Source organism: Parus major, chromosome 3, assembly GCF_001522545.3.
Source record: "Parus major isolate Abel chromosome 3, Parus_major1.1, whole genome shotgun sequence".
NCBI classification, from domain to species: Eukaryota; Metazoa; Chordata; class Aves; order Passeriformes; family Paridae; genus Parus; species Parus major.
In genome coordinates this window covers 107335541-107363309 of record NC_031770.1, presented here as the reverse complement: position 1 = coordinate 107363309, position 27769 = coordinate 107335541, and the positions used below count along the sequence as shown (strand labels likewise).

At 45.4% G+C, this 27769-nt stretch overlaps 4 protein-coding genes across 8 annotated transcripts; 2 read left to right on the top strand and 2 right to left on the bottom strand.

Moving 5' to 3' along the window:
• Positions 1 to 210: 210 nt before the first annotated feature.
• PLA2G7 (phospholipase A2 group VII) lies at positions 211 to 16862 on the bottom strand. Of its 3 annotated transcripts, none has more exons than XM_015621049.2 (11): positions 16502 to 16862; positions 9693 to 9820; positions 7525 to 7675; positions 6863 to 6956; positions 6165 to 6233; positions 5538 to 5685; positions 4023 to 4136; positions 3657 to 3748; positions 3064 to 3237; positions 1919 to 2067; positions 211 to 1573 (listed from the first exon to the last, which is right to left on the bottom strand). In XM_015621049.2, exons 1-11 carry the CDS (start codon positions 16845 to 16847, stop codon positions 1470 to 1472), a joined length of 1569 nt encoding a protein of 522 aa, XP_015476535.1. In that variant the 5' UTR covers positions 16848 to 16862; the 3' UTR covers positions 211 to 1469. The 3 variants fall into 3 exon arrangements, with proteins under 3 accessions (XP_015476535.1, XP_015476534.2, XP_015476537.1); XM_015621048.3 differs by lacking the exon at positions 16502 to 16862 and adding an exon at positions 9987 to 10304; XM_015621051.3 differs by lacking the exon at positions 16502 to 16862 and adding an exon at positions 10311 to 10473 and having other exon boundaries at positions 216 to 1573.
• IMP3 (IMP U3 small nucleolar ribonucleoprotein 3) lies at positions 10547 to 12236 on the top strand. The gene has a single exon (XM_015621058.3). The coding sequence runs from the start codon at positions 10595 to 10597 to the stop codon at positions 11150 to 11152; it is 558 nt and encodes a 185-aa protein (XP_015476544.1). The 5' UTR covers positions 10547 to 10594; the 3' UTR covers positions 11153 to 12236.
• Positions 16851 to 24869, top strand: ANKRD66 (ankyrin repeat domain 66). Of its 3 annotated transcripts, XR_001520261.2 has the most exons (7): positions 16926 to 17008; positions 17790 to 17877; positions 17983 to 18094; positions 18387 to 18570; positions 19878 to 20106; positions 20737 to 20884; positions 24459 to 24537. XR_001520261.2 is itself a non-coding variant. In XM_019005970.2 (6 exons), the coding sequence occupies exons 3-6, from the start codon at positions 18092 to 18094 to the stop codon at positions 24637 to 24639; spliced, it is 597 nt and encodes a 198-aa protein (XP_018861515.1). In that variant the 5' UTR covers positions 16851 to 17008; positions 17790 to 17877; positions 17983 to 18091; the 3' UTR covers positions 24640 to 24869. The 3 variants fall into 3 exon arrangements, 2 of the variants coding, with proteins under 2 accessions (XP_018861515.1, XP_015476540.1); XM_019005970.2 differs by lacking the exon at positions 20737 to 20884 and having other exon boundaries at positions 16851 to 17008; positions 24459 to 24869; XM_015621054.2 differs by lacking the exons at positions 16926 to 17008; positions 17790 to 17877; positions 17983 to 18094; positions 20737 to 20884 and adding an exon at positions 18124 to 18260 and having other exon boundaries at positions 24459 to 24869.
• A 2258-nt stretch (positions 24870 to 27127) lies between these two features.
• LOC107201304 (taste receptor type 2 member 40-like) lies at positions 27128 to 27765 on the bottom strand (the record flags this gene model as incomplete). The annotated part of the gene is made up of 1 exon (XM_033512944.1): positions 27128 to 27765. A coding segment is annotated over one exon (624 nt), but the record flags the coding sequence as incomplete, so codon positions are not given.
• Between the last annotated feature and the right edge of the window lie 4 nt (positions 27766 to 27769).

Here is a 27769-nt window from a genome sequence, read left to right as displayed (position 1 = left end):
GATGAGGACATGACCCTGCAGCTGTTTTAAGGAGATGTCACCTTTTACTTTCCTTCTCAGGTGTTGAAAATGGGGTGCGATTTTATAGTAGTGTTCCATGCTCCTATAGCATGCTCATAGCTGTTCCCTCCTCTTCAGAAGCTGTGGATTTTTCATGCTGAAACAAGGACTTAGGAACCCAAGCTGGCTGACAGTGAATCTCACAGTAGATTTCATGTGTTAATGCTGACTCAGTAAGTCAAACGTGTTTATTTGCTTAATAGAGACAATACACAGCACTAGGCTGGGGAGAATTTAATAAATTCTGAAAGATAGGTCTAGGTGTTATTGCAATCTCATTTTAAGATCACAGATTATGTAAAATACTTAATTACATTGTTAATTTCTTAATTTGTTTGCTTCAGTGATTTTGTTTGTAACCTGATTTTGAAGTGAACAGAATTTAGAAGACACCCTTCCATGGGGCAGCTTCAGGCAGTTCTGATCCAAAAAGGAGAGCCTTAAGAAGGCCACCCAGGTGGCTGATGACAGTCCTTGCCCAGGTCCTACCACTGCTATATCTGTCAGTGGGAGCCACCTGTGTCACCTAGATACCATTGTGAGTATCTGGAGAAAGCTGAGTGTCTGGAGAGTGTTTACCACCTGGAGACACCTCAGGAGCTGAAGCAGTGGTAACAGGACCATGTAAAGGGAGCAGTAGAGGTGCCACATCTGTTTCCCCTGCAGTCTGACTGTGATTGTGGAAACACAGAGGAGCTGCTGGAGCTTTTCCCAAAGGCAATTGGAGTTGCTACAAGAGTGACCCATTGAAAAGCTTTTGTAATATAAACATCATCCTCTATGTATGGCACTAAATATATCTTACATTTAAGTGGATTAAGCTCCTGTGGGGAGTCCTGCATCTGGACTTTCTCTGCTGTCAGCTGAACTCTTTCCTGTAGCTTTTACTGTGACTTATTAAAATAAGACACAGTTTTGAAGACCACCCTCCACAAGCATCTCTGACTCCCAAGTGTTTGTCAGAGCACAGCTGAAATACTTAGTATCTAAACAGACAAGTGGTGGTTTGGGGTTTTTTTTGTTTCTTTTCCCTTACTTTGCAGTATAGGCTTTCTGGATGCAAACTGACATACAGCCTGGTAAACCAACTTGTAGCTGAATTCCTTGAAGGTCAATCTGTCTCTCTGCAAACTTGATTCAAGTCAAAACCAGAAAGAGCATTTAAATTATTACCAAGTGCTTTCCCTCAAGCTGCCTACAAAGTGGAAGTTACCCTGTTGCAGTATTTCAGAGCATCCCCCTAACTCATTTGAACAGAAACTTCTGTTTTTATGATTATGTAGCTTAATGCCTTGTCTCTTCTTTTGGTTCCACACTTCAAAAGATTTGTAGGTGTTTAATGCCACCACATGTCTGACCAATATTAGTGTCCTGATGTCCATGGCATTTTCAGTACTTCTTTATATTCCTTATTCAGGTTCAGCTGCAGATGTGTCAATATTGGTTCCAGGAATAACATTGGGTCCTATGCCATCCACAAGAGAATCCCACTGATCAAAATCCTTCTTAAGACCTATAAGATGAGGGAAAGAAAACCCAAGTGGCTATGAGTTAAGTAAACAGCTTTTTGTAAAACTACACTGAGTAATGAAATCAACTTGGCAAAGTAGGGAAGGAAAAATGTTTTAAGGAGGAAAAAATGACACTCCAGATTTTTTTGTACCAGAACAAAATGTCAGTGATTTTCCTCTGAGTTGCTAAGATTACAAAAGTAACTGACAAATCTCTGGAAGAAGTCTGACTTATTTTTTCCACTGACACACTTATTTTGATCTTGTTTTAAACAATGATTATATAAAAAGCTTCACAGGAATTAAGTATTAGTCAACCTCATACTTTGCTGTAAACAGATACTTACTCAGATGTTTCTGTAGGAAGGCTAATGAAGCATGATTGCTGATATCAATAGCTTCATTTGGATCTATTTCTCCTTTCAATTTGAAAAATCTTGCAATGATTCCCCCGCTCACAAAGGTGAAATCAGGAAAGCTCTGATGGACTGACCCCCTACAAGGGAAAAATGATCACCAGGCTTGTAAGACTACATTAAATTGCCTCATTTAAAGAGGCACAGACTTCAGTCACGTCTTTTGTTGTTTTAGGAGAAGATAAATCAGATTAATCTCAAAAGCATGCAAGCATGCAAGATGAGCAGGAAATTCTGCCCTAACCGCAGAAGGGAGGAAGGTTTGTACATGCTCACTGTAAGTCACTGTAATGCAACAGCAATGAACAGCTGGCTTAGCAAAGCATCAAAATCAAGCTGTCTCCCTGCTTAGTGGTGCAGGATAGAGTCATCCCTCCCCTGGCTGCAGAACTGCCCCAGAAGGCTGTTTAAGTGTTCAAATACAGGTGATGCACAAGGCTCAGCACAAAGCTTGTACCCAAGGGCAGGAATTCACACTTTGGAGAGTCTTAGATTTGGAGTTCCTGGCTGCTTTGAGAAGTCTCTGTCCCTCATGTAGGGGATGAATGCTTAATTTAAACATGCAGTGAAAACCTGGGCTATGAGGAGAGACAATCATAGTGTCATTTAGGCTGGAAATACCTCTAAGATTATTAAATCCAACCATTAACCCAGCACTGCCATTCCACCTTTAAACCACATCCCTCAGTGCCACATCTACATGTCTTTTAAACAGCTCCAGGGATGGTGACTCCCCAGCTTCCCTGAGCAGCCTGGTCCAATGCCTAACAACTATTGAAATGAAGATGTATTTCCTAATATCCAATCTGAACTGCCCCTGGTGTGCCTTGAGACCATTTCTTCTTGTTCCCTGGGAGAAGAGCCTGAACCCCTACCTGGTTCCACCCTCCTGTCAGGGAGCTGTAGAGTGAGGCAGTCCCCCTGAGCCTCCTTTTCTCCAGACTAAAGATCCCCAGCTCCCACAGTTCCTTCTCAGCCTTGTGCTCTCAGGACTGTCTGTCTGCAGTTACCTGTAACTGCACAGCTCCAACAAGAGCTTCAACCACAGATGGAAATGATGGCTCCTAAACACTTACTTGATAGTGATCATTTTCTTGTTTGCGTCATTGGAGATGAGCTTCTTAATCTTTAAGATGTTCTCAGCCCACTGGAACTTTTCAGAGTTGATAAAAAGCAGTGGTTGCTGGACGCTGTTTTGGTAAATGTCATCACCTACAGGAAGCATCCATACATCGAGGGCAATGCCACACCTGCCAAAAACATCTGGATATTGGCACAGAAGCAGAAAGCTTGGAAGTTCTGGGCATGCTTTAAGTTGCAAGAGATACGGGTAAGAGAAAAATCTCTCTGATACTGAACAGGTAAATAATTTTGTTCCAGAATTATCTCTACTCTGGGGGAAGAGAATTAGTCCGTTCTTGCCATATGCTGGTCTCCACTGCCAGGTGCAGCTGGACTGCAGGGTCCCACAGTATCATGATTTAGTAAGATGCAGCTGTTATGTTCCACCACATCCCCACACTTGGAAGAAGCATGGCTGGAGAAAACAAGACATGCCAAACAACACTCTTCTTCAGGAGCTAATTAGTAGTTGGGGGATCCTAGGGAAAGTGCCCTGCTCCAGACCTCTTAAGTGCCAAATGTCTCTAGCCTTGTTTTGCATACTTACCTGAATCTTATTTCTTTGCTGAGACTTTCAATAACTGTAGCACCACCAAAAGAGTGTCCCATCACAGCTATTCTGCTAGTATCAACAGAATCCTGTCAAAAAAATCCAGGTGCTGTAAGAGACTTTCTTTCCCAAACTTACTTTTAAAAGGAATTTTTTTTTTCAGGAATTAGATCCTACTGAAGTAAGAAGAGCGTCATTTCAGCTCCATTACTCTCTATCCAGCTTTGGATGACCTGAGAAGATTTTCATAGATCTACAGAGTTGTATTCAGAATATGTTACACAAACCAGTTTAGAAATGGAAGGGGGAAACCAGAAGCATTATTAGGTGATTAACAAAATACTGGTGGCACCTTCCACTCACCTTTAGGCTGTTCCAGTCAAAGTCTGAATGTAGTACATTTGTTACTTCCTCTCCTGAATTTATTTTAAGAATGAGATTGAGAGCTTTGATACACTCCTGTGCTCTTTGCTGCACCTGGGGAGAAAGAGAGGTTGGGGCAGAGCAGTGGAATCATCAGACAACTGCCAGGCTTGAGAGCCCCTTCAACACAGGACTTATTCTGATTATTTCCTCCCCCTAAGTGTTTGATACAGTAACAACTATTCTAACTGCAGAATGGATTCATCTGATGAACAACAAAGTTGTTTTTTGGTAAAGAGCTGAAGCTCTTGTGTAGAACCTCTGCACACTGAGGAATTTATCCCTGTAACATGCACCAAAGGCCTTCAACTCCTTTGTCCTGTTACTGCTTAAGGAAAGGGATTGTTGGGATGTGCAAAGGCTTAAGTTACACACACCTCCAAGGAAGGCTGACTCACAGATGCTTCTCAGGCTCACCTGGATGAGTAAATGTCCTTCTATCACTTGCCCCATCATATAATAGCCTTGAAACAGTCTTTATACTGGATAAACCAAACTAAGAAACAGTGAAGCCCATCCCATTTTTTATATATACTCATCCTTGAAAACTGTAGTGAAGTTGTTGCAAAAAAGGTTTTCATTGTTCCATATAAGAACAGTTTTTAACTGGTATGTCAGTAAAAGAAAAGCTTCAAGAAGAGCCAAGGAACAGTAGAGATCAACCACAGTGTAGGCACCAACAAGATGTCTGTGCATCACTGAATTTCAAATAAATCCCAATCTCCTGACTTCTCCACTTGTGAAATTTGCAGACAACAGCTTCTGGAGGTTATTTCTGAGCTCAGACATTACACATTGACACTCAGGAGGAGGGCATTGTACTCATACAGGAAACAACTCTTGTACTATTGTGTGTGTGGCTCGGGGAGATAAAGAGAAACACCTCCTTGGCTGAGTTTTCATTAGCTGGAAAAACCACTCCCATATTTTAAAGGCCAAGTGTATGCTTGGAAGAGCTTGTCAGTATGGCCACATTACATCCAGCTTGGATACTGCTTATAATAAATAATAAAAAACACCTTCAAGTGTGGTAAAGACTATAAAGCAAACATCCCACTCAGAGCAGCCATGATTCATCATGCTATGGAACAGTAAATGAAAGCTAATGCAAGCCTAAGGCCACACAAACAAATGAGCTCAACTCTGTGTCACTTTTAGGCTGGGCTGGACAGTAAAAGAGACAGAGAAGAAACAGAAAGTTGAGTGGAACCAGAAGAGAAACAGATGACTCAGCTCAAGAGCACAACTTCAAGAAAAAGCTTTGTTGAGGGTGCAGTTTATGCTTGAAGAAAGCTGTTGTTGACTGTTCCACCTTCAGGGACACAGGACTTGATCCATTTTTATATCTCCCTGAGCCATGGCAGAAGACTGCTCCCCTGGCTGAAGGGAGACTCTGCTAGGCCTAAACACAACACTCCTGCCACACTTCCCAGAGCACAGAGCCAGCCCAGGCACCTGCTTATGGCGCAAGCAACGCTCCTCCTCTCCAGTTTTCAGTTTCCTGTAGTAGATCCACTCTTTCTCCATGTTAGGTGTAGACTCTTCAGGTGACTCAGAAACTGACCTTTTTTTACAATAATACGTGGCTGAAGCAGATTCATCTCTGTAATACCAAGAGGAGGTTATTTCTGGGTATGCATTCCATTTGGTTTGAGATGAAGTCAGCACAAGTTTTAGATTTCACTCATCTGAAGAGATCCAGCTATCAATCAGTGCTGCTGCAAACCAGTGTACACAGACTTTCTAAATAATGCAACAACCCCACCAAAACTCTCACCTCCTCCATATTCTTCACCTACTTTATATTCTAACAGTAAGAGACAAATAGCGTATGTGAAGAATGACAAATACTATCTACCCTTTGTCATTTACCTATGACTTTTCATTCTAGGGCTTATCCAAACAAAATTCCCTTTGTTTGGAGAAGAGTTGAACTATAGGCAGTGTGGGCAGGGCTGAAAAAGAAATGTTAGTTTTTCTTTTTTAAAAAAATCCAGAAGTTCTTCTTTAGAATAAATAACATTCTGTTCAATGTGAGAAAGTTGCTTTCCATCAGAACTCCAAAATGTGCAGCACACTCACCTGTGCTCCACAGCAGCCACTATAAAGCCCTGAGATGCCATCTCTATGCAAATAGCAGAATAGATTGTCCTGCAATAAAAAACACACTCTGGTGAGATGTCATTCTTTCAATTCCATTGCTCTTTAAATGCTGCCCACACTAGGTATGCACTAGTCCGCACTCAATATTTCTTCTATTTGAATTTGCTATCCAGCAGAGCAAGACTTTATGCCAGGCACCAAAGCCTGTTCACAAAACCTTGGTAGTGTTTTATTGTCTATTCAGAAAGGAAAATGCCACTGATTTTTAATAATTAGCACACACAGAACTTTGCATCTTCAAAGATCTGTCCAAAAATCAACCAGCTAATCTTCACAACATCCTTATGGGCTGGTAAATATCTTTACATCCATCATACAAAGGGAAAACATAAATGGAGCTCTGAGCAACCTGGTCTAGTAGAAGGTGTCCCTGCTCAGAGCAGAGATGGTCTTTAAGGGCCCCTTTCAACCCAGGTTGTTCTATTATTATTCTATGACCAACCATACACCAACCCTGCTGTTTTTTCAGTGGAGACATAATAACACATGGCATCCTGTTCTTCAAATCTGTTTCAGTTCCACCAGGATCTCACCCCACTACTGAAAATCTGTTCAGAACCACCCTTGGAAACTGCAGTCTCCATAGACAACAGTTTGTTAACAAACTGCAAAATTACCGAAAAGCTCCAAGTCCATGGGAAAAAACAAGAAGTGGGTATTTTTCTCCTGGCTTAAAAGCAGCATTTGACTTTGCAGGACAGGTCACTGAACCTAAATAAAAATGGAAGTGTACATCATTATTACTGAAATGAGAGAAAGCATTTGTTCCCATGGGAGAGATCCCAATAATAGTGACCACTGATATCAGAGCAATCACCTAAAGATAAGGTACCAAGACTCATCTTTAAATAGAAGGCAAATATGGATCTGATTCTGAAAATACTTTCTATTTGGCAGAAGATACTTGTCTTCTTCTCCCATTCACATTCTGGCACAAGGTCTACATATCTCTTAAACCTTCATAGGCATCCAGGTCGTGCTGATATTCAGACCTTAGGATCTCTCTGAACTTTCATATCTTTGCACATTTCCTTGTGGGATTTAAATTGCAACACACAAGTGCAGCTTACCTAGAGCAAACTGCCCAGACACTCCTATCCACAGCAGTCAGGGACTGCCTCAGAGCTGGGGTCACATTCAGCAGTCTCACTACACAAACCCATCCCACAAAAACACACTTCTTTGCTAAAAAGTCTTTTTCAGCCCTGCAGAAATAACACCCTGCTCATGGAGCATGGAGACAGCGACAGGCAAGAAATAAAACCAGAATGAATCTTACCAACATAGTAATGGAAAAGCCGTTCTCCTACAACCCGGTACATATTAAGGAAGTCAGAAAGTCCCTGGTAGTATTCTTTGTCTGGAATCCATCGTGCCTCTTCGATATCTGTGGCATCATATGCTGGATAATACAGGCGCAAAAAGCTTCCCTGGGATTAGGAAAAATTTAAAAAAAAAAAAAAAGGAATATTGCTATTTATTTATATATTTCAGAGAAAATGGAAGATTAAAACATTTATAGAAAAGGTTTCAGTTGCAAGAATGCAGCTCAAGAGAATTACGAGAATCTCATGAGAAAATTATGATCATATACAGGCTTTGATGGCAATCCTGTCACAATCTTCCTGTGCCTACAATGAATTTAAAGTAGCATGAGATACACATCACCTTCTCTAGGTTAGCCTAGGGCTTATTAGAAATGCTTCATTTAATTAAGTTAATTATTACAAACACTCACTACCTATTTGCTCAATCCAGCATCTTGCTGGACTTTTTCTTCCATCTTTTTCACTGGGAATGGTTTTGCATTGGATGGTGCATTTTGCAAAGTTTTTTGGCTGACTGTTAAAGGGATGACTGAAGATGACCTGAGAGCTGGAGCACCTCTCCAAGCATGACAGGTTGGGAGAGCTGGGGCTGTTCAGCCTGGAGAAGATAAGGCTCTCTAACATGGTTGTAGTGTTCCTGCCTAAACTGAGCAGAGGCTGTCAGCAAAGCTCCTGGGCAGCTGCACAGCAAGGGAGAACAAAACATTGCTCTTCCTCATCAAGATGTTCACAATTCTCTCATGATCCATCTTTCTAAACGCAACTTTGTTAGCCTGTGTTTCATCTGCCTCTTTTTCTTACCACCAGTTCAGATCTCTTACTGTCTGCACTCCAGGTATCCCAGGAAAGCACCCAAGCCTTCCACTCACAGGGACCTTCCATACCCTCTTGTCAGTCTTTTTCCTTCACAGACAGCAGCAGTATACCAATGCACACCGCAAAACAGACTTCCCAGCAGATTAACTGTGTGTAATTTGCATTCTTATTTCCTGGTTTGCAAGGGAATTTGCAACACCCCATTGAAATTCACTGTCTTTCTCCAGCTGTACTTTCAGTTTAGCAAGTTACAATCAGGCCAAAATAAACATGAGCTTTGAAATAAAGCCTAATTTCTTGAACACTAATTTATCAGTTTACCAGAAGTTTATTTAATGGAGCTTACTTCTATTCACTTATCAAACTTAAATCAACCTTTGACACAGAGAACATTATGGAAGAACTTTCATCCACATTGGTAGTGATATTAACTTGATCTCAGAATAGTCCCAGTGAACCTCCCCAATGACTAACTGATTATCAGAAAGGGGAAGAGGTTCATTGTTTATGCCTGAGAGAACTGCAATTGTTCATAATGCTGATGTAAAAAAACCCACATGGGCTGACTGCAAAGAGAAACTCATGGCTCTTCTGTGCTGATATAGAGTAAGCTCAGTAAAGGAAAACATATGAACCATTACAAACTGGTCACAAGTTCCACTAAACCTGGCTACTCTGAGGAGTAAGACCACAGTGTAAAGTCAGGTGTATTCAAAGGCAAGAGGATTTGAAATGGAAACACACAAGCAAGCCCATTATTTGTCTGGTTACTTATTATTGTGTCTTCTCATTGTGCTAACCTGTTGCAAAATTGACATCCTGTTCATCTTCAGTGAGATAAAATCTCAAAAAGACATCTCATCTTTTACCCTGTAGCTGAAACACTGCATAGGCTCATCTCCCAACCCTGCAGGGATCTTTATTATGAGAACAGCCAGTCACAGAGATTGCCTGTGGAGTGTCCTCAGGAGTCCAGTGCAGGAAGGAGCAGTGGGGTGGGTGGAAAGAACCCCCTGGAGGGTCTCTCCCCCCAGGAGGACCCAGTATCTCTGCACAGTTTCTCTTGGATATTAGGAAGAGGGAGGAATTGGCCATGGGAAAGGCTTGCAGGTTACATTCATCTGGTAAATGCCCAGTACACATCCTATACCAGGATGGAGAGGATAGAAAGCTCAGCTGTGAGGGTCAGCACAGAGCCCACAGGCAAGACCTTCTGGTTGATTTATCCATAAAACTGCAGCCAGTTGTTTCACTAACAACTTTTGTGGCTTAAATCCAAAGGAGAAAGCATTGAGAGCCTTACCTCAACTGCATTTTCTGTCATCAGGTCTGTACATCCAACCGAGTGTGGTCCCTTTCCTTCAGGGATCCTGTAAAACTTCTCAGTGCTGCTGGTGCTCCACATTTCCATTGGTGCCTTCACTGACGAACCTGGGGAAAAACACAAAGCAAATCAAGAGACCACCATGGCTTTTGTGACCAGATCACCCACACTGAAACCCAGCACACTGAAAATCCAAAATTAGGAAAATCAAGACTGTGCCAATACGGAAATCTGCTCGTGAGAAACAAAAAAATCCCGAATTGTCAACCTGACCTGTTCTACCGGGGATTTTCCTTGTTGTATCCTGAATCCCAAGGAGCAGACAGCACTGTGCACTTACAGAAAAGTGGGATGAAACCTTTGGCTGGCGAGGCCGCGCCGGCACTCGGGAGATTTGCGGTGCTACGAACCGCACAGAGGGAGAATTCTGCTGCTGAAGGAAAACCGGCCTGTGCATCAGGGGAAGTGGGATGTCACGGAGAAACACAACGCCGCTGCCGTTTTTCCAAGAGGAATGAAGAATCCCAGGTTCGGCCCCTAGCGAGACAAGGTCGGGCTGCCCGTGCCGGAGCGGGTGTCGGGGCGGTGTGGCCGTACCTGGGGTGACCCCTCCGCTCCAGGCTGGCCCCGGCGATGCGCAGAGCGCGGGGGGAAGCAGCCGCATCCCGGGCTAGGCTCTATCTGACGCTTTCTCCTTGTGGAAGGAGACACGGGGCCATCCCTCTCCCGGTACCCCGCCGCCCGGCCGAGCTGCCCCGGGGCGGGGCTGCCTGTGAGATGTCACGGCGGCTCCTCCCCGGAAAAGCCGCGGGGCCGGCGGCCGCTCCGCCCCGGAAAGGCGCCTCTCGGACGGCGGCGCGGCGGATCCCGGTCCCGCGAAGATGGTGCGGAAACTGAAGTACCACGAGCAGAAGCTGCTGCGGCGGCTGGACCTGGTGAACTGGGAGGCGTCGGGCGGGAACTTGGCGGAGGTGCGGGCCCTGCGGCGCTACCGGGTGGGCCGGCGGGAGGACTACGTGCAGTACAAGGCTCTGGCCCGCGCCGTGCGCGCCTTGGCCCGGCGGCTCCGTGACCTGGGCCCGGCCAGCGCCGCCTTCCGCGCCCGCTGCGCCGCCGCGCTGCTGGAGAAGCTGCACGGGCTGGGGCTGGTGAACAACCGGCAGTCGCTGGCCGTGTGCGAGAGCCTCTCGGCCACCGCCTTCTGCCGCCGGCGCCTGCCCTGCCTGCTGGTGAAGCTGCGCATGGCGCAGAACCTGCGCCACGCCGTCACCTTCGTGGAGCAGGGGCACGTCCGCGTGGGGCCCGAGGTGGTGACGGACCCTGCGCTCCTCGTGCCCCGCAACGTCGAGGACTTCATCACCTGGGTGGACGCCTCGAGGCTGCGGCAGAAGGTGCTCGACTACAACCAGGAGCGCGACGACTTCGACCTGGCCGCGTAGGGCTGCCCTGCCGCCCTGCCTCACACCGATAAAACCACGGCCGTGCCACCAGGGGATATTCACACATCTGCAAAGGGAGCCAGAAGGAAACCGTGCGCTTCTAGTATCGTATTGACCTGCTCCTGGCTCCCTTTCCCAGCTAATGGTTCCATTCATCCATGGAAAGAAACATCCTTTACACAACCACTGCTTCAAGAATACATCCACTGGCGCAGCTCCATCATCATCATCATCATCCCGGGCATTCCCAGCTTAACTGTCAGCCCAGCAGCTCAGCTCCATCACCATCCCAGATGTGCCCAACTTCATCATCATCCTGGCATGCTGTCCTGGTTTAGGGAAAATTTTCCTTCTCCCCCTCTTCGGTCTCGGATCTAGTATTAAAGTGCAGAACTTATTTCTGGGCTAAACAGATGAATGGGGATACCAGCATCATAAAGTCACCCCAGGACATACACCCAGCTCCGTCATCCTTAAATCCCACAAAGCAAAGGTGCTTGGAAAAGTCTCTGCCCAATCACAGAGGATTTCAGTCAGGCTTAAGTGCTTGGCAGTTTAATAACAGCTGCTGGAAGGGGTTTTAAGCCAAGCCAAGTTGCTGTTTTAAGACTCAGTTTAGCAGCTTCACTGCTCTTTTTCCAAGAGGTTTTCCTGGTTCACCTCCTTCACCTGTTGAATGCACAGGTATCGGAGTTAATTCTGGAAGGATTTTCCCTTGATATCAAGGAACAAGGAGGAAATGCTTTTGGGGGATCAGCAGTAAACAAGAAGGCCAAATACTGTGTTTCTGGAACTGTTAAAAGTTTTAGCCAAAAATGGAATTAAAAAAAAAAAAACAAAACAAGAACTTTGTTGTCATGTGAAGTTGTAAAGGGAAGTTTGATGCTTTGAGTTCAGTGTCTTTGCTGTGTGGGGTTCCAGATGACCATTAGGCATCATTTACAGAACAGGATCTAACTGGGGACGTGTTGGAGCAAAAAGCTGATCTAACTATAACTGCAGGTTTGGGGGAACTTTTGCATTTAGCACATTAGCCAGGGGCTGTTGGGAACTTTGTTCCCTTTTGATAAAAAAACCAAAAAAACAAAAATAAAACTGTTGGGGTTTTTTAGTCGGTGAAGAAATGTATGAACTGCTTTATAATATAGTTTTTCTGAGTTTATTTTGATTTTGAAATGTTCCAGTAAAGCCTGTTTGCCACCTTTCAGAACTTTTTTTAAATTTAAATTCTTATGTAACTTATGTAAGTCTGGTTTTATTTTACTACCTTGAAGGCTAGTACTGACATATTTATGATAAAAGAATGCTCTTTCCCTTACCCAGGGCTATGAAAGGATTTAGCAGTAGGTTTAGAAGCAGAGTTGTGACTGTCCAACCCAAACCCAAAGAGCTGGAGTGCGGCTACTGTCAGAGCTCTGGATTTGGATGCCTTAGTGTGGCTTTTTTGAACAGAAAAGGTGTTCACATGAGATATGTTTTGGAGGTATTGCATGACCACAGTGTGTCACCAAATACTATGTCAGGTTTTTATAAGGCAAACAGAATGTTTACATTTCTTCCCAATCTCATAAGCCAGCTGTATTAAGCAGAACAATTATTAAAGCAATAATAGATACTAAGAAAAGGACACTAAGCGGGTGGATTAACCCTTTGCCTACTTCTGCTGTTTGTCATTGAATTCATTTCAGTAATCATAACCTCAGCAACATCTTAACCTTTCTCTTAAGAGTGGGCACCTTGCTGATGGTAAGAAATGCCAATTGAAATAAGCTTTACACCTAAAGCCTGACTTTTAAACACCTTCTCAGCTTCCCTCTAGAACAATGCCATTATTTCTTACAAAATTTAGAAGGTGCCTTATTCAGGTGCAGGTAAAAACAGTGCTTTTGCTGTGCTTTACTCTTTTGGGGGAATTTAAGTAACAGCACAGTGACTGTGCAGGCCATTTTATTACTGAGATGCTGAACTCCTGCTTTGCCCAGTGTGTCCAGCCCATGCAGGAACCGAAGAAAAGGAAATATCAAACCTCCAGCCTGTCAACCTTTGCAATTTACATCATCAGCCCATTCCTTTTGTAGTAAACCAACTTTTTATCATTCATCTGTGCACCTTCAGCATCTGTAGCAGAAGAGAAATGACCCTGTAGGCTATTAAGTTGAGCAGTGAGAATTGATTTCCCTATAAATATATGGTATAACAGCACCCATCACCCCTGCTCTCCTCCACTGGAAATCAAATTCTTATGTTCTCTGAGAAATGGGGCTGTGTGTTTAAGTCTGGAATTTCTTAAGTGTGCTGGTTGTACAGTAACTGAGACCTGAGATGAGTATCCTGCTCCTCAGTTTTTAGCAGCTGGAGCCCTGGCACACCCCTGACCAGAGCTGGGTCTGCTTCAAGCACGACAGATAAAATATAAGTTCCAGCAGCATAGCCACATTCCTGCTGGTGATTACAACCAGGGAAATGATGGCTCCCTCATGTTCCATGGTGGTTTTGTCTTTAGTTCCTGGGTTTGGTTTTGTTTTCCAGAGCTGACATGCTGTGGCCCTTGCTGGGTGGTTCCCGCAGCAATTACAGAGCCGGGGATTGAAAAGGCGCAGGAAGTTGCTGGGACAGCCTTTCCCAACACTAGGATAAACATGGAGGCTTTTGTTAAATTCTAAGGCTGATACAATGTCAGTATAAATTGGCACAGCTTCCATGGGCCCGTGTGAACTGGCATGAGGATACGATCCAACATTGCCCTTTTTTGGGCCAGGTCGTTCAAACTCCCCTGCAGTGCTCTGGGGACTTGCAGCAGGAGAATTTATGCATGTGAGGTTAACAGGATGGGCTCCTGGGTGTCACTGTGCTTCTTCCCTGTACCTTCTGAAGGAGGCTTGACATTCCTCAGATTCCCCAACACCTCCATGAGTCTTGTGGGAAGCTGCTGCTGCAGGACAGGGGATGATGGTGCTAGTGATGGGGAAAACTCTCTCCATGACTGACAAAACTTGATCACTGCCACCTCCATATCTGCCTGTCCCAGGAGATGGGGGGTGCAGGGGTACCAGCTTCTCCAGAAAGGGAGAACAGGGTTGCAGCGGGGTCTGGGAAGTGCAAAAGACATTGGTAAACAGGGAGCAGTTTCCAAGCAGGAGGTCTTACTTGGACAGTGGCCAGCAGGAAAGGAGGTTTTACCAGAGCCTGTTTTTAGGTTTATGGGGGGGGGTGGGGGAGGTGTTTCTCTTTTTTCCTTTCTATTTTTTCTTTTTTTTTTTTTTTTCTCCTGACCTTGACTTTCCCTTTGTTTGAAGACTGCCAAAGCAGAGAAGCTGAGGCTGAGGAATGTGGGGGAGCTGAAAGAAAGTCCTTCACACTGATGCCTTTTGTGCTGCAGTGTGTAAAAGGCTGAGGCTGTCACTGAAATGCAAATGTGTGTTTTTTCACTGTTCTAAGCTCCATTTCTTTCCCAAGTAAACAAGCATGGTGCATGCTTTAAAGGCTGATTCCATTCAACATCTTGGTGTGGTTCAGTGCTGACCTCAGTCAATAACTGACAGGGGGGTACATCCCCCTTCTCAAGATGGGAAAGGGAGGCTGAGAGAAGCAAAGGTGGAATTGGGCAATTCCCAAGTTTTTGGGTGATGGTCCTACATCCTGGACTAGGCCAGGGCCTCCTAGCCTTGCTGAAGGGCACTTCCCCATGCTCATCTCTGCAGCACTCCCCAGTAAGAAACCCCATAGCAGATTGAAGTGTCCCTGCCCACCCCCTTTTTGAACTCTGAATAATGTTTTAAATACATCCCCTGACAGATCTGACCCTGCAGATTGAACCAAAGAGCCATTTCTCATCACCAGGGCATGGGCTCACCTTAGTCCCTACCCCAGAAGCCAAAACATTTCAGTATTCACTGGGTCTGAGGGATTATTATCCTAAGAGTTATTGTCAGTGTTTACCTGAGAGCCCCAGCTCTTGTCCCTGATTTTAAATACACCATTTTAGGCAGTGATGCATCTTTTCTGACCCACTGCTTGCTGGTTTGGGCCTGCAACAGGACTTTGTAGTGGGAAACCTGCCTGCGGGGAGCTATCCCCTCTCACTTCTCTGCAAAGCACAACAGCCCCTTCCTCCCACATATCAGCTGATTTTGAAGAGGTGAAGTCTTTTGCTCCCAGCAGGCAGAGAAAGGGGAGGCCACCCATTTATGACAGATGGAGATCTGAGCGTGTCCCCTTCCTCCTGGAGCTGCTGTTGGGGGCTCCCATGTGTCCCCAGCAGGGTGTCACCACAGTTTGATCCCATGTGTCCCCAGCAGGGTGTCACCACAGTTTGATCCCATGTGTCCCCAGCAGGGTGTCACCACAGTTTGATCCCATGTGTCCCCAGCAGGGTGTCACCACAGTTTGATCCCATGTGTCCCCAGCAGTAAGTCACCACAGTTCCTGGGCTGCTGTGATGAACACGTCAGTGGAGTTGGTGAGTACAAGCCCAGACAGCACCACCAGCCCCGATCCCTACCCAGAGGAGCCACCACCTGGAGAGGTTGGGATTGTTGTGTCACAGGATAAAGTACAGGCAGTCTGTCCCTGGGTCCGTGTGGCTGACATGGCAGTCCTCGACTTGTCCCTTGTACCTGAGCTTGGGCTTAAAACACACCAGGGAAGCCACATCGTAAAACCACCTTCTCTCCCCACCAACTCCAGCAGCAGCGGGGACACAGGGTCCTGTGCATGTTTTGGGATGCTGGGTTTGGAGGAGGTGAATGTCGTGCTGGCAGAGCACTCAAACCTCCTCCTCTTTGTCCCTCTCAGCCTTCCAGAAGAATTTAGGTGGGGAAGGACCGCTGAAAGTCACCTAGTCCAAACACCTGCTCAAAGCAGGGCACACATGGGGCTGCCTCAAGCCTGCATGTCTCAGTGCTGGACACCTGAAGCAGAGTTTAATCACCCTCGCTGTGAATCGTATTTTCCCCTTCCATCTAGTCGGAGCTTTCCGTGCTGCAGCCCGGGACTGCTGTTTCCCATCCCCAGGCTGGACACAGCCGTGTCGGGAGGTGGGGTATATTTTCCTGAATGCTGTCTACACACGTACGGCGAAGGGACATGTCTCCTGTTACCCCCCTCAGTTTATCCGGAGTGAATCCCACCCTTCCGCAGGACGCACGGGGATTTGAGGCCGGATAAGGGGAAGCAAGCAAGCCGAGGAGCGCGATCCCTCGAGGGCTCGAGCAGCGAGTGGGAGCAGCGAAGCCGCGTGAGGTGCTGCGCAGAAACCTCTCAGCTCCTTAAAATCCCCCTCACGTCACCATTGCTCCTGCCCGTGCTCCGCCCGGACCCTTCTTTTGCCTTTTGCAGGGCTTCACGTACCTGTTGTGCGGTGTCCTGGCTGCCCTCTGCTCCCGTCCCGCTGTCCAGAGCAGCAGGAGGTCCCCTCTGGCCACCCGCGGCCCTCCGGAGCCGGGCGAGCAGCGGCTGCTCCCACAGGAGGCCGCCTCTGTCGCAGGCACAGCGACTGCCGGGCTCTCCCCGAAGGGGAGGGACCAAACTTTGCCTTAGTTTCCAGCTGAGACAATCTTTCTGGGAGAAATCGTCCCTGGGCCTGGAAAGCGAGTTTCTGGCATGGAGCCATGGCCAACAAAGCCTGCGCGTCCCAGCGGAGCCCGCGGCCGCCGAGGTGCTGGGCCGTGCCCCGGTATGGCAGGGACAGGGTCATGTGTGGGCTCCTCGTGTGTGAGTAATGGATCTCCCGGCTGCGGCTGGCTCAAGAGGCAGGAACCCCAGGAGAAAACTCCCCCGGATGGGTTGCAACACCCCGTGCAGGGGCTGCAATGCCTGTGGCCGGGCGAGCAGCGGAGGACGGCGCTTTGGCTCAAGGTTGTGCTGTAAAAATACAAATCTTTTCCTCTGTGCTTATGAGAAGGGGATAACCGCAGTCTAGGGAGACGGATTCCACTTTCGGGTACAACATCTGGGGTGGCTGAAGGTGGATTTAGCACACATCTTTACTTGTGAGGCAGATCTGCGCTCAGCCCCCTTTTAGCCCTGGTGTTTGCCCCCTCAGTAACGCTGAGTTCAGGGAATTCACCTGGAAAACAGCATCAGTAATAAAAGATTAATTTTGTGAGATATCAACAGCTGTGAAATGCCCGTATGTGTGTCAAGGCTAGCAAAGAGAGGCAGCAGAGAAGGAGGGGAGGTAGAATTTGTCTTGGCTTAAATTGCTTATGAAGTTGCCCCTATGGACTGTGCCCTTGGAGAGCTGCTGAACTCCTGCCTTGGGATCAGCAGCTTCCTTTCTCTTTGGGTGTATGTGTGTGGGTATGCGCTGAAGCTGAAAAAGAATAAGAAAGTTATATGAAAAGGTCCAAGATCTCTTTTTTCCTGTGCCTTTGTCCACCCCTCATTTCAGTGATGGGCTGGATGCATTAAAGTTTGACATTTTCAGGATAGATTTGATGCTGTTGAAAGGTGTTGCAGAACAAGTGAGAAGATCTCTTTTTAATCTAAAAGAACAGGTTATTCAAGGTCAATGAGAGAAAATGAGGAGAAGGAAGCAGCACACAGGTGGTGGTTACAGTAACAGACACCAAATCCCATGATACTTCTTTGGCCCACTAGGAGCTCCAGAATTTAATTTTCTTTTTAATATGTCCAGATTTTCCCAGATGTGCAGGAGTCAAACTCAGTATAAGACAAGTATGGGTCTTTCTTTTGGATCTTACCTACACAGTCAAACCACCCAGGTATGAAACACGCTATGAATCTTCGTTTAAGACCATTCCTCCTTGCCCTACCATCTCTTTTTTTTTTTTTTTTTTATAAGCTTAATTATTATTATCCCTTTTTAGAATTTTCACCAAAGAACATCAGAGGATGCTTGCAGAGATATTTTTGTCATGGCAATAAAATGCTACCAGTAAGAGACCTGCAGCACTGTCAAGGGAGGAGCCAGTTCCCATGGTTAGTGAGCACAACAAACCCATGGCAAATGTTCAATGTGGCTTTAACTACGATACCTTTAAACAAAGGACTGCACTTTCCTGCAGATTTCTGTGTCTATAGGCCAAAAGTCACCATCAGTCTGTGATCACTGGAAGATAATTTCGCCCCCCGCCTCAGTATTTTGGTTTGGGTTTTTTTGTGTTTTGTTTGTTTGTTTGTTTGTTTTGGGTTTTGTTTTGTTTATTGTTTTGTTGGGGGTTTTTTTGACAAATCTTGGTTTCTCACAGTGCCTGACTCATTTTTAATCCAGGTGCTGCTTGACCTATTACAGCTGCACCTTCCTGCAGAGTGCAACATGACAGAGCTCCATGAAGCTGTGGCTGTGGGTGACTATGACCTGGTGAAAAAGATTTTGGAGGCAGGGCGCTGTGACCCAAACCATAAGGATGCTGACTGGCATGACAGGACCCCCCTGCACTGGGCTGCTGCCAAAGGTAAGGGCACCCCCAGCTCTGTTACCTGTGAATGGACATCATAAAAGGTGATGCTGATCACCTGTAATTATGTCTAGGCTGGCAAAATCTCAGCCTGTATCTGGTAATTTTGTCCCTAATGAGCAAAAAAAGGTTAAATATCCATTTAAATGGGAATTTTGCCTACAGAATAGTTTATGGGACTGCTGGTGAAGTGATTTTTAGCTTTTTTTCTTCCACCACACAATAATTTGCAATTAACATGTAGGGAATGGCTGCTTTTTCCTCCCATTACTTTTCTAAGAGATGACTCCTTGAGTTTATTTCTCTTAAATAAATCTGTGGGAAAGAGCAGGAAATTAAATCCACTCTATTTACACCAGGTATTTATCAAAGCAAATAGAACAAAATAATAACTGTGTTTTACATTGCTCTCCCTTTATATCCCACCTGCTTGAATGAACAATGCACGACCAGAGCTGTTTGCAGCTCCCATTTGGGACCTTCAGAAGTGTCTGGTAAAGTCAAATATCCCTTTGCAGCCAAAAAAAAAAAAGATGATACAACAATGTATAATATATAATTGTACATAGTATAAAATGGGAAACTGGAACTCTACTCCTCTGTGCTACACTGTTTGTTGGGATCTAATGTAATTGCATCGGTCTTTGCTCAGAAATCAGGTGTGTGATTTCCTGTTTTACACTTACGACCATGTTTTTCTTTTGTCCTGATGGATTATTAGGCATTTATATATCAGCAAAGGGGACTGAGCTACTTAACAGAAATGATGGTGAGAAGTTGACAGAGCCTAGATGTGATTTGGAATAGTCTAGCTCAGTCAAGGCAGTGTGAAGTGGTGTAGAAATAATTTTTTTGCTCCTTTAAGCAATTCCACTAGTTATAACAATGTGAAGGTGAATGAAAAATAAGTAGTTTCTCTACTTGCTATCCATAAAAAACTTTGTTTTAGTAAAGCTGTTCTTTTCCTGTTGTCAGTGTTTAAATTTTATTTTGCAATTGAACTAAAAACCAAAATGAAGCAATGAAATATCCAATTGGTCAATGACTAATTGAGATGTGCTGTTCAGAAATTAGAAAGCCTTACAATTTGGCTGTTGTTTTTGTTGTAAATTTCTTCAGGAAAGAGTCTGCTTTGGGAGAAAATAATCAGCATTTCCTATTCAGTATCATTTATATGAAAAACCAAATAGTCAGGTGGGTGCAATCCGTGTCTGAGGGAATTATGACCAGCTGTGTGTGACCGCCTTCTGCGTCCTGAAGGTATAGATTCTAAAGCATCTTCTCTCCTGGTTTTGCTGCGCCAGGGCGCTCGGACCTGGTCAGGCTCCTGGTGGATCACGGTGCCCGGCACTGCCTGCGGAGCGATGTGGGCTGGACCGCGGCTCACTTCGCTGCCGAGGCGGGGAAGCTGCGGGTGCTCCGCACCCTGCACTCCCTGCACGCTGCTATGGATGCCGCCGACCTCTTCGGAGACACTCCCCGGAGGTTCGCGGAGATCTACGGACACCGGGAGTGCTCCAAATTCTTGGAAAGGTGAGTAGTGGTGGCAGGTCCTGCTGTGTCTGCAGTGAAAATTAACCTTACCGCTCCTCAGGGGACCAGAGCAAACACAGTGAGTTACCTATCTTCCCACCCAAAGCCTGCTAAAGCCCTGACACACAAGCTGTAGTGGATGAGCAAACACGGGCCTGTCACGGGGAAGCCGTGAGAACTCATTCTTTTATTCCCCTGCCTCCTGCGGTTTCCATTGGTATGTTTTCAAAATCGTTACCACTTCATGACATCATTGTTTTTGTAAGGATGTTGCAGAGCCGTTATTAAGCAACAGAAATGACAGCAGCAGCTGACAAGTGTTAACCCCTTACAGTAGTGAATAGCAAATACATGGGTGGAGTTGTTTAGGAGCATCCCTCAGCAGTTGTGTATGTGTGTATATATATTGATATGTGTATCATTTGGCTTTTCTTATAGTAAAGAAAAAAAAGCCATCCTATTTTTTACATATTCATTGAAAATTAAACCACTTAATAAGATGGCCATATATTACTTCCAAATTTTGGGAACATCCATGTTGTCTTCATTGCTTACAGTTAGCACTGTGGCAGCACATGTTGTAAAAAATATGCTTTTTAATGGTTCCAAATTGCCATTCCTGTTTTTCAGCTGTTGGCTCGGCTCATGGGTATTTTCATCCTTGCAAAGGTGTTTCCCAGGATCAGGATGCTTTATTGCAGAGGTTTGAGCTGTGTCCCATCCTGTATCTCTCTAAAGGAGTGGGACATATCACCAGAGGCCATCCACCTAGTTCAGTGTAAGCCACAGTCTCAACACAATTTGGAATTTAAATACACTGCCTGTGAAACCTGCATGTGCCAGACCCTGGAGTGCTGAGAGCTCCCAAAAGTGTTTTCTCTCTGTGTTTTTCTGTGACTACAGTCTCACCATCATCATTTACTGGCACAACTTGTACCCCAGGACACACTTCCACATTCTCAAGACTGCTTTAGTACCATGTACATCCCATATTTTTTTTAATAGACATTTATTCAACTCAAAATCTCCAGCTTGCCAGTGCAGCACACAAGCTGAAAGTTCAAAATCAGGCACAGTGACTGGCCAAATGTCTGAGGTGGCCAGTGCCTTACAAATGCCACTTTTCATTGATCCATATAAACCCTTCTGTAGGTACTGCTGTCCTTCTGCTGTACTCCTACAGCTTATTGGTTCCTGCTGAAATGCCCCATGCCCACCTTTTATCTTCACACAGCATCAGAGTCCTTCCATAGGAAAAGACAACCAAACTGCACAAAATCCCCCTGTACAGAACCCAGAAACTTAACAGGGCAGCCACAAGCTCTGGTTTCCAAGACCAGAGTTATTATGGTAGCTTTGCATTTTACCTGCTCACCCAACACAGTATTATAGAATGGTTGGAAGGGACCTTAAAGCTCATCTCATTCCAGCCCCCTGCCATGGACAGGGACCCCTTCCACTAGACCAGGTTGCTCAAAGCCCCATTCAATGTGATGGAGCTGAACACTGCCAGAATGGGGCATCCAGACCACCTTAGAAAGTCCTGGGTTTGGATCTGACATGCTGTAATCCCTCACTACTCACCACTTTCCTTCCACACAGATGTGTCAGCCCTTCTTACCCTCAGACCTTCAGTTTAAAGGCATTTAGGCAAACAGCAGATGATAATGAAGCTTTGCAAATTAGATTTTTTTACTACCTAGCCAGTGTCTAGGTAGTAAGGCTCAGGTGTGCCAGATCTTTGAGAATGGGGCACTGTCTTCCAGTGGAGATTCTCTTTATACTGTTATCAACTCTTGGTATACTTAGATTCTATACCAGAACAGGTAAGTATTGTCTAACCTAGAGGGTGAAAGTCTGCAGACTTCTGCCCCTGGATGAATAACTTACAGCAATTCCTTGCCTATTCAATGCTGTTGTTTTTGCACTAATCTCATCGGTAATTTCTGCCAAGTCTGTAGCATTTGCTGTGCCTTGGATGTGCTCCAGAGCCATGGGAGTGAGCTGACAGCAGGGGTAGGGGAATTGCCTGGGTGATGCCAAAGGGCAATGCCTGTGGTAGGCAGAGGTGCCTGGGAGAATGATTGACAGGCTGGTCTGAGACACCTTAGCAACAGCCAGTGGTGACTCAGGTCAGTTGATAAAGGGCTTTCTGAGGTGAATGATTGATTTAGGGTGGAAAACTTGTCTTTCAGAACCACAGGCTGGCCTGAGTCACCCCACAGTTGCATGGCTCAGTGTGGCTGGGAGATCTAATGACTAGGAAGATGCTTCAAATGCCCAGTCTAGAACATTTTATAAGACACACAAAGCCTGCACAATCACCTCACAGCCATAACCCAGCCTGTGGGCAGCCAAGAGCTTATCACTGAGACTCAGGAATATTTTTATGCCCAGCCACGATAATTTATGACCACAGTGGATACTTTCACCCTCAAACACTGGCCTCACTGCCTCACATCAGCAAACTTGGAGTAAACTAGGAGGAATGGTTGTCACTTGTAGTGTAATTTTGATTACTGTCTGCTCCTTCAGATGTGCAGAAGTTCCCAGAGGTGATGTCCAGGTTCAGGCAAAGCCAAAGGGAACAGGGCAGTACCGTTTGTGCTGCAGACAGAGAGTTAAGAGCATGCTTGCACAAAATGCTGCACAGTGCAGTGCCCTCTACTCAGCAGTGTGTGGGACATAAATATGAGGAGCATTTTGTTACACAGCAGCCCTGTATGTTCTGGATATTTGCCTGTCATGCAAAAAAAGAGAAAAAGGCAACTTTTAAAACCATCTGATGGTCTGCACCAAATGCAGGGCTGATGTGCATATCTACACAGGTCTATAAGCAAATCTTTCCTGAGTCCAAATTCAGCCCCCTCTAGCACCACTATGACCCTTGCATATTGTTTGTCAGTCCCCAGGTGTTTCCAGCTGCATAAACTACCTGCCTGCCTGGGCTGGGCCACTGAAGTGTGTGGAGGACTGTATTCACATGGAAATATTACATGTATTTACACGGAAATATTATTAACATGCAAATATTAGGAAAATTCCACTGCCAAGTATCAGTACCACTCACTGAGGTTTGCATGAACATGCAAAATTTAGGAAACAGCTGCTTTCAAAACAGCTGCTTCTGAATAGCAAATGCATATTTTGCATCAGATTTGGTTTGCATGAGAAGGGCTTTACTCTGGATGCTATAAGAGCTGCCAAGAATGGCACAGAGACCCTCAACTCATGTCTCCTGCCAGTTTCTCTCCAAAGTGACAGCTGTTGAAACTGTACCAAAGGGTCTGCTATCTAAGACCAGGGCAGATACATACTCATGTGTAAATAAATAAACAAATATGTTTATATTTAAAGTCCATAGAAAGAGATTTCTTGCCCTTGGGAGCAGATACTTAATAGAAAACAATAGGGTAGTTCAGTTAGAAGGGAGCTATGCTAGTCCTATGGCCTGACCACTTCAGGACTGACCAGAAGTTAAAGCATCTTATGAAGGGCATTTTCCAAATGCCTCTTAAACACCAACAGCTATGGGGCATCAACCATCACTCTCAAACACAGGCTCTGTGGAGACCTTAGAGCACCTTTCAGTAGCTGAAGAGAGCCTACAAGACAGCTGGAGAGGGACTTTGGACAAGGGTATGGAGAAGGGGGAATGGCCTAGGTAGGAAGGATTAGCTATATTAGGAATAAATTCTTGACTGTGAGGGTGGTGGGGCCCTGGCGCAGGTTGCCCAGAGAAGCTGTGGCTGCCCCATCCCTGGAAGTGTTTAAGGACAAGCTGGGTGGGGCTTTGAGCAACCTGTTCTAGGGGAAGGTGTCCCTGTCTATTGCAGGGAGGTATGGAATAAGATAATGTCTAAAGGTCACTTCCAACCCAAACTATTCTGTGATTCTGTGATATAGAAAGCCCATGTGATGAGATCCATCAGTGTGGGGCTTCTGGATTTGCTCTGTGCTCTCAGCTAGAACTGCATTGCACTCATGACAGAAATGCTCTATTACAGATAAAAAGGATTTTTCCTGATATTGGATGGTGTTTCTGACAGAGGTTCCTGAATCCTGAGTGCCTACAAAATCAGAGCCCTGCAGGAGGAGGAAAGGGTTTGCCTTCTCTTGGGCAAGATTTACACTTGGAATGTCTATCTCTGGATCCAGGCCGTGCTGGGGCCCAGGGGGGTCACTGAGAAGGGAGGTTGGGGCTGCACCGTGCTGGACACACTGCAGTGTTTTCTCAAGTGCTGGTGGCAGCAGGGTTTTGACCAGACTGAGACACAGCTCCTGACCCTGTGGATGGGACCCTGGGACCAGAGATAAGCGTCTGCTGTGTTCACTCTTGGTTTCTCTCCCAGAGCAGAGGTGGAGAGCAGGAACTACCGCAGGAAAGCGGCGCTGAGAAAAATCCCTTTAGACCAGAGAGATGAAGACTGGGAACTCAAGAAAGAAGAGCTTAAGAAAAATCCACCATGTTTTTGGGAGAAGCGCACGGCCTCTATTCAAAAGAAAAATGGGGAAAAAAAGGGGAAGCGGTAGTGTGCCCTGCCTGTTTGGTGCCTCCAAGTCCTTGCAATGCAGAGCAAAGGCACTGGCAGACCTCAGGTGGTTCTGCAGGGTCTTATTTGGGTGAATGGAGGAAGTAGTTGGCTACAAGAGTGCATCCTTAGGGATATACTGTAAACAATCTCCTTAAGAACTAGGATTGCTTCAGCTTCTCTATGTATCTGATCTCAAAAATAAAAACAACTGAAGAATATGTTTAAATATACCAATACTCTATATCACTGCGATGTTTAAAATTACTGTGATGGCAGCAGTTAACCATATTGTCAGGGAAAAAAAGTAGTCTTGATCCTACCTGATTCACAATAGGATCTTGGACCATGGTTCTGCTTGCTCTGCTGAGGTGTGTGGCCTTTGCTTCTTTGCTTGTCACTGAGTCAACCAGGAGGCTCTACATGGACTTGCTCATTACTCTGGTAATGCCTGTCTCTTTTCTTGGAAGTGGGACGTAGTTGCTTCTCCTGGATGAAACTGAGATGTTACTGTTGAGTTTTCACTGGATACATGGGACCAACAGCCTGAATCTTCCATTCCTGGCCCAGCAAAAGGGTAAATGTGCTCCCTTCTTGCTGCTTTCAGACAGCAGTGACTGCCAAGGGTATTGGAGAACTGCCTTTTGTTAGCATTGCCCCCAGCCATTTTTATATCTCTGCAAATAGGAATGCTGTGCAGCTGGTCCCCAGCTCTGCTTCTGCTCATCAACACTTTCCACAGCAAAAGCATCTTTAACACTTTCACTTCTCAGTCAAAAAATTTGGAATGTGACCCAGGGCAGTTTTCCATACGTGCCAGCACTGGGCAGCTGCTCTCATTGACTTCTGACAGCTTCTCCAGGCCGGGCAGATGCTGTCCCCATGGGCTGTGCAGGGTGGCTGTGCTGATGAACACCCTGTCCCCTCCAGTGCCAGCTGAGTGGGGTTGGTGCACAGGACAGGGATTCTGAGCTGGGTGTCACATTCTCAGCGGTTTCATGGGGATGGAAGGAGGGACACCAGTGTGGTTTGCTGGGGCTGTGGTGTTTTGTGTGGTAGCACATGCAAGGTGCTGAATTTTCCTGCAGAGTCTTGTGGCATGTGAGGTTGTGAGGGATGATGTCGCACTGGATATAAGGAATAAGATGGATCTTCTGGGGCTTTTTTGTGAAAGTGGTTGGGATTGTCAACCCTATCCTTATATTAAAGGATAAAGTACATGAGCAGCAGCAGGGGAAGAAGGGAGGTGTGGTTGTTCCTGTCAAGACCTTTCACTGGGGATTGGTGTCCAGAAGAGATGCTTAATCACCTGAGCTGGTGACAGAAGTGACCAGTTCAGGTTTGCTCTGATCTGCATGTTTCACCTGGTGTGAAGGGTTGAGCTTAGGAAGCAGACAGTCCCCCACCCAGCTGCTCCTTCACTGTCACCCATAAACAGGTAGTAGGAAATAGAATGAAGAAGCTGATGGATTGAGATAAAAGATGGTGAAATCACTCAGCAGTTACTGTCGCAGACAAAACAGACTTGACATGCAGAAAATTGATTTAATTTATTTACCTATTGAAAGTACAGTAGTACAAAGAGAAACAAACACAAACCAGAACCTGATGCCTCCACCACCCTTTCATCTCAGGGTCAAACTCACTCCTTCATCCTCAGCTCCTCCACCTCCTCCCCAGCAGCCACACAGGGGGAAGGAAAATAGAGGTGCAGTCAGTTCATAGTGAGTTGTCTCCTCCACTCCCATTTCATCTGTTCCCCTGCTCCAGAACCAAACCTGGGTGTTTCACTGAGCCAGAGTGCAGTGGGAAAAGGCAATGTCATCAGCAGGTCAGAGCAGGCCAGGAGAGCAGTGACACAGAGCAGGGAATGCTGTCCTTGCAGGCAGAGAGGACACACAGGGCTGGAGAGGGAAGGGGGCTCTGCAGCCCCTGAGCTCCCTGGGGCCGTTCCTGCCTCGCTCTTTGTGCATCAGTGACACCTCTGGGGGGTGCCAGGGCTCAGCGTGTTCACACACAGCTACCAGCCACTGCCAGACACTGATACAGCCCATAAGATATCACAGAGCACAGGGCCACAGCAGAAAGAAAGGAATACCAAGATAGACATAAAACCTGCAGTTAATTTCAGTTGTTTCAATCAGAAAATGCCAGAGCATTTGAGGCAGGTTGGCAGTATTGTTATTGTCCTTTTGCATCCAGGCCCTGTACCAAGACTAAATAAATTATTATAAATTAGCATAATTATAATAGATTATAATAATTATAAGTTATTGACAATAATTAAACTCAAAGAATTACCTAAATGAAATTATACTTGAAGATACATAATATAAGTCACATTAATTTACTTAGTGGTATTTGAATATATATTATTAATCTCAGTGATAAGAACATTTCTATCATCTACAGTGCTTGGAGCATTGCATTAGAGATTAAACTACTTGTTTTCTATAATAAAATATTACCATTTTTGAATGGGCTCCAGATTTTATTACAATTCCTAACTCATGCAAACCTTGTGCTTCACAAATCTTTCTACGGGAAGAATCTTTAGCAGTGTCATTTCTAATTTGGGATTGCTGAAAATCAGAATAAGGGAATGAACTCCTGGAAAAGTGTACTGAAATACTAAAATGAGAAATGACATATGGCTTCTCTTCTTTGTGACATAAACCATATTTAAGACCAAACATACAAAGTTGATGCTGTACATCACTAAGAAGGAAAGAATAGATTTCATGGCTCTGATGTGGGCATCCATGCTGAGATCCTTCATGGAGTTTTTCTGCATCTTGCGTTTGTGTGTCCAGAGGGAGAAGAGAAGGAAAACAGCAGAGAAGATGACTGCCATGAATGAAGCAGCATATCCAAATCCACTGAGAAAAAAAGAAGGGAAGAAATGTTTATCCATTTTGATATTTGCTTTCCCAAAATTTCCTTGTTCGGTGGAATTGCGGTTGTTGCAGTGTGGTTTATCAGCGATGTCGTAGGCAATGATGCCAATAGTCAAAGCTAAAATCCCTGACCCCAACAAGAGCCAGGGCACCATCCTGTCAATTTTTACTTTCAGGTAGATGAAGAACCTGTTCCTGAAATTGGCAATTTTTATACAATAAAACCCACAAAGA

Excerpts from the sequence above, each read along its gene's own strand:
- ANKRD66 (XM_019005970.2), top strand. Across the intron at positions 18,571-19,877 it reads GCACTGGGCTGCTGCCAAAG|GGCGCTCGGACCTGGTCAGG; the intron begins GTAAGGGCACCC and ends TTGCTGCGCCAG. Across the intron at positions 20,107-24,458 it reads TGCTCCAAATTCTTGGAAAG|AGCAGAGGTGGAGAGCAGGA; the intron begins GTGAGTAGTGGT and ends TTTCTCTCCCAG.
- IMP3 (XM_015621058.3), top strand. The coding sequence starts at position 10,595 with ATGGTGCGGAAACTGAAGTACCACGAGCAGAAGCTGCTGCGGCGGCTG.
- PLA2G7 (XM_015621049.2), bottom strand. The coding sequence starts at position 16,847 with ATGACCCTGTCCCTGCCATACCGGGGCACGGCCCAGCACCTCGGCGGC. Across the intron at positions 4,137-5,537 it reads GTTGCTTGCGCCATAAGCAG|GTGCAGCAAAGAGCACAGGA; the intron begins GTGCCTGGGCTG and ends CTTTCTCCCCAG. Across the intron at positions 3,238-3,656 it reads AGCAAAGAAATAAGATTCAG|GTGTGGCATTGCCCTCGATG; the intron begins GTAAGTATGCAA and ends TGTTTTTGGCAG.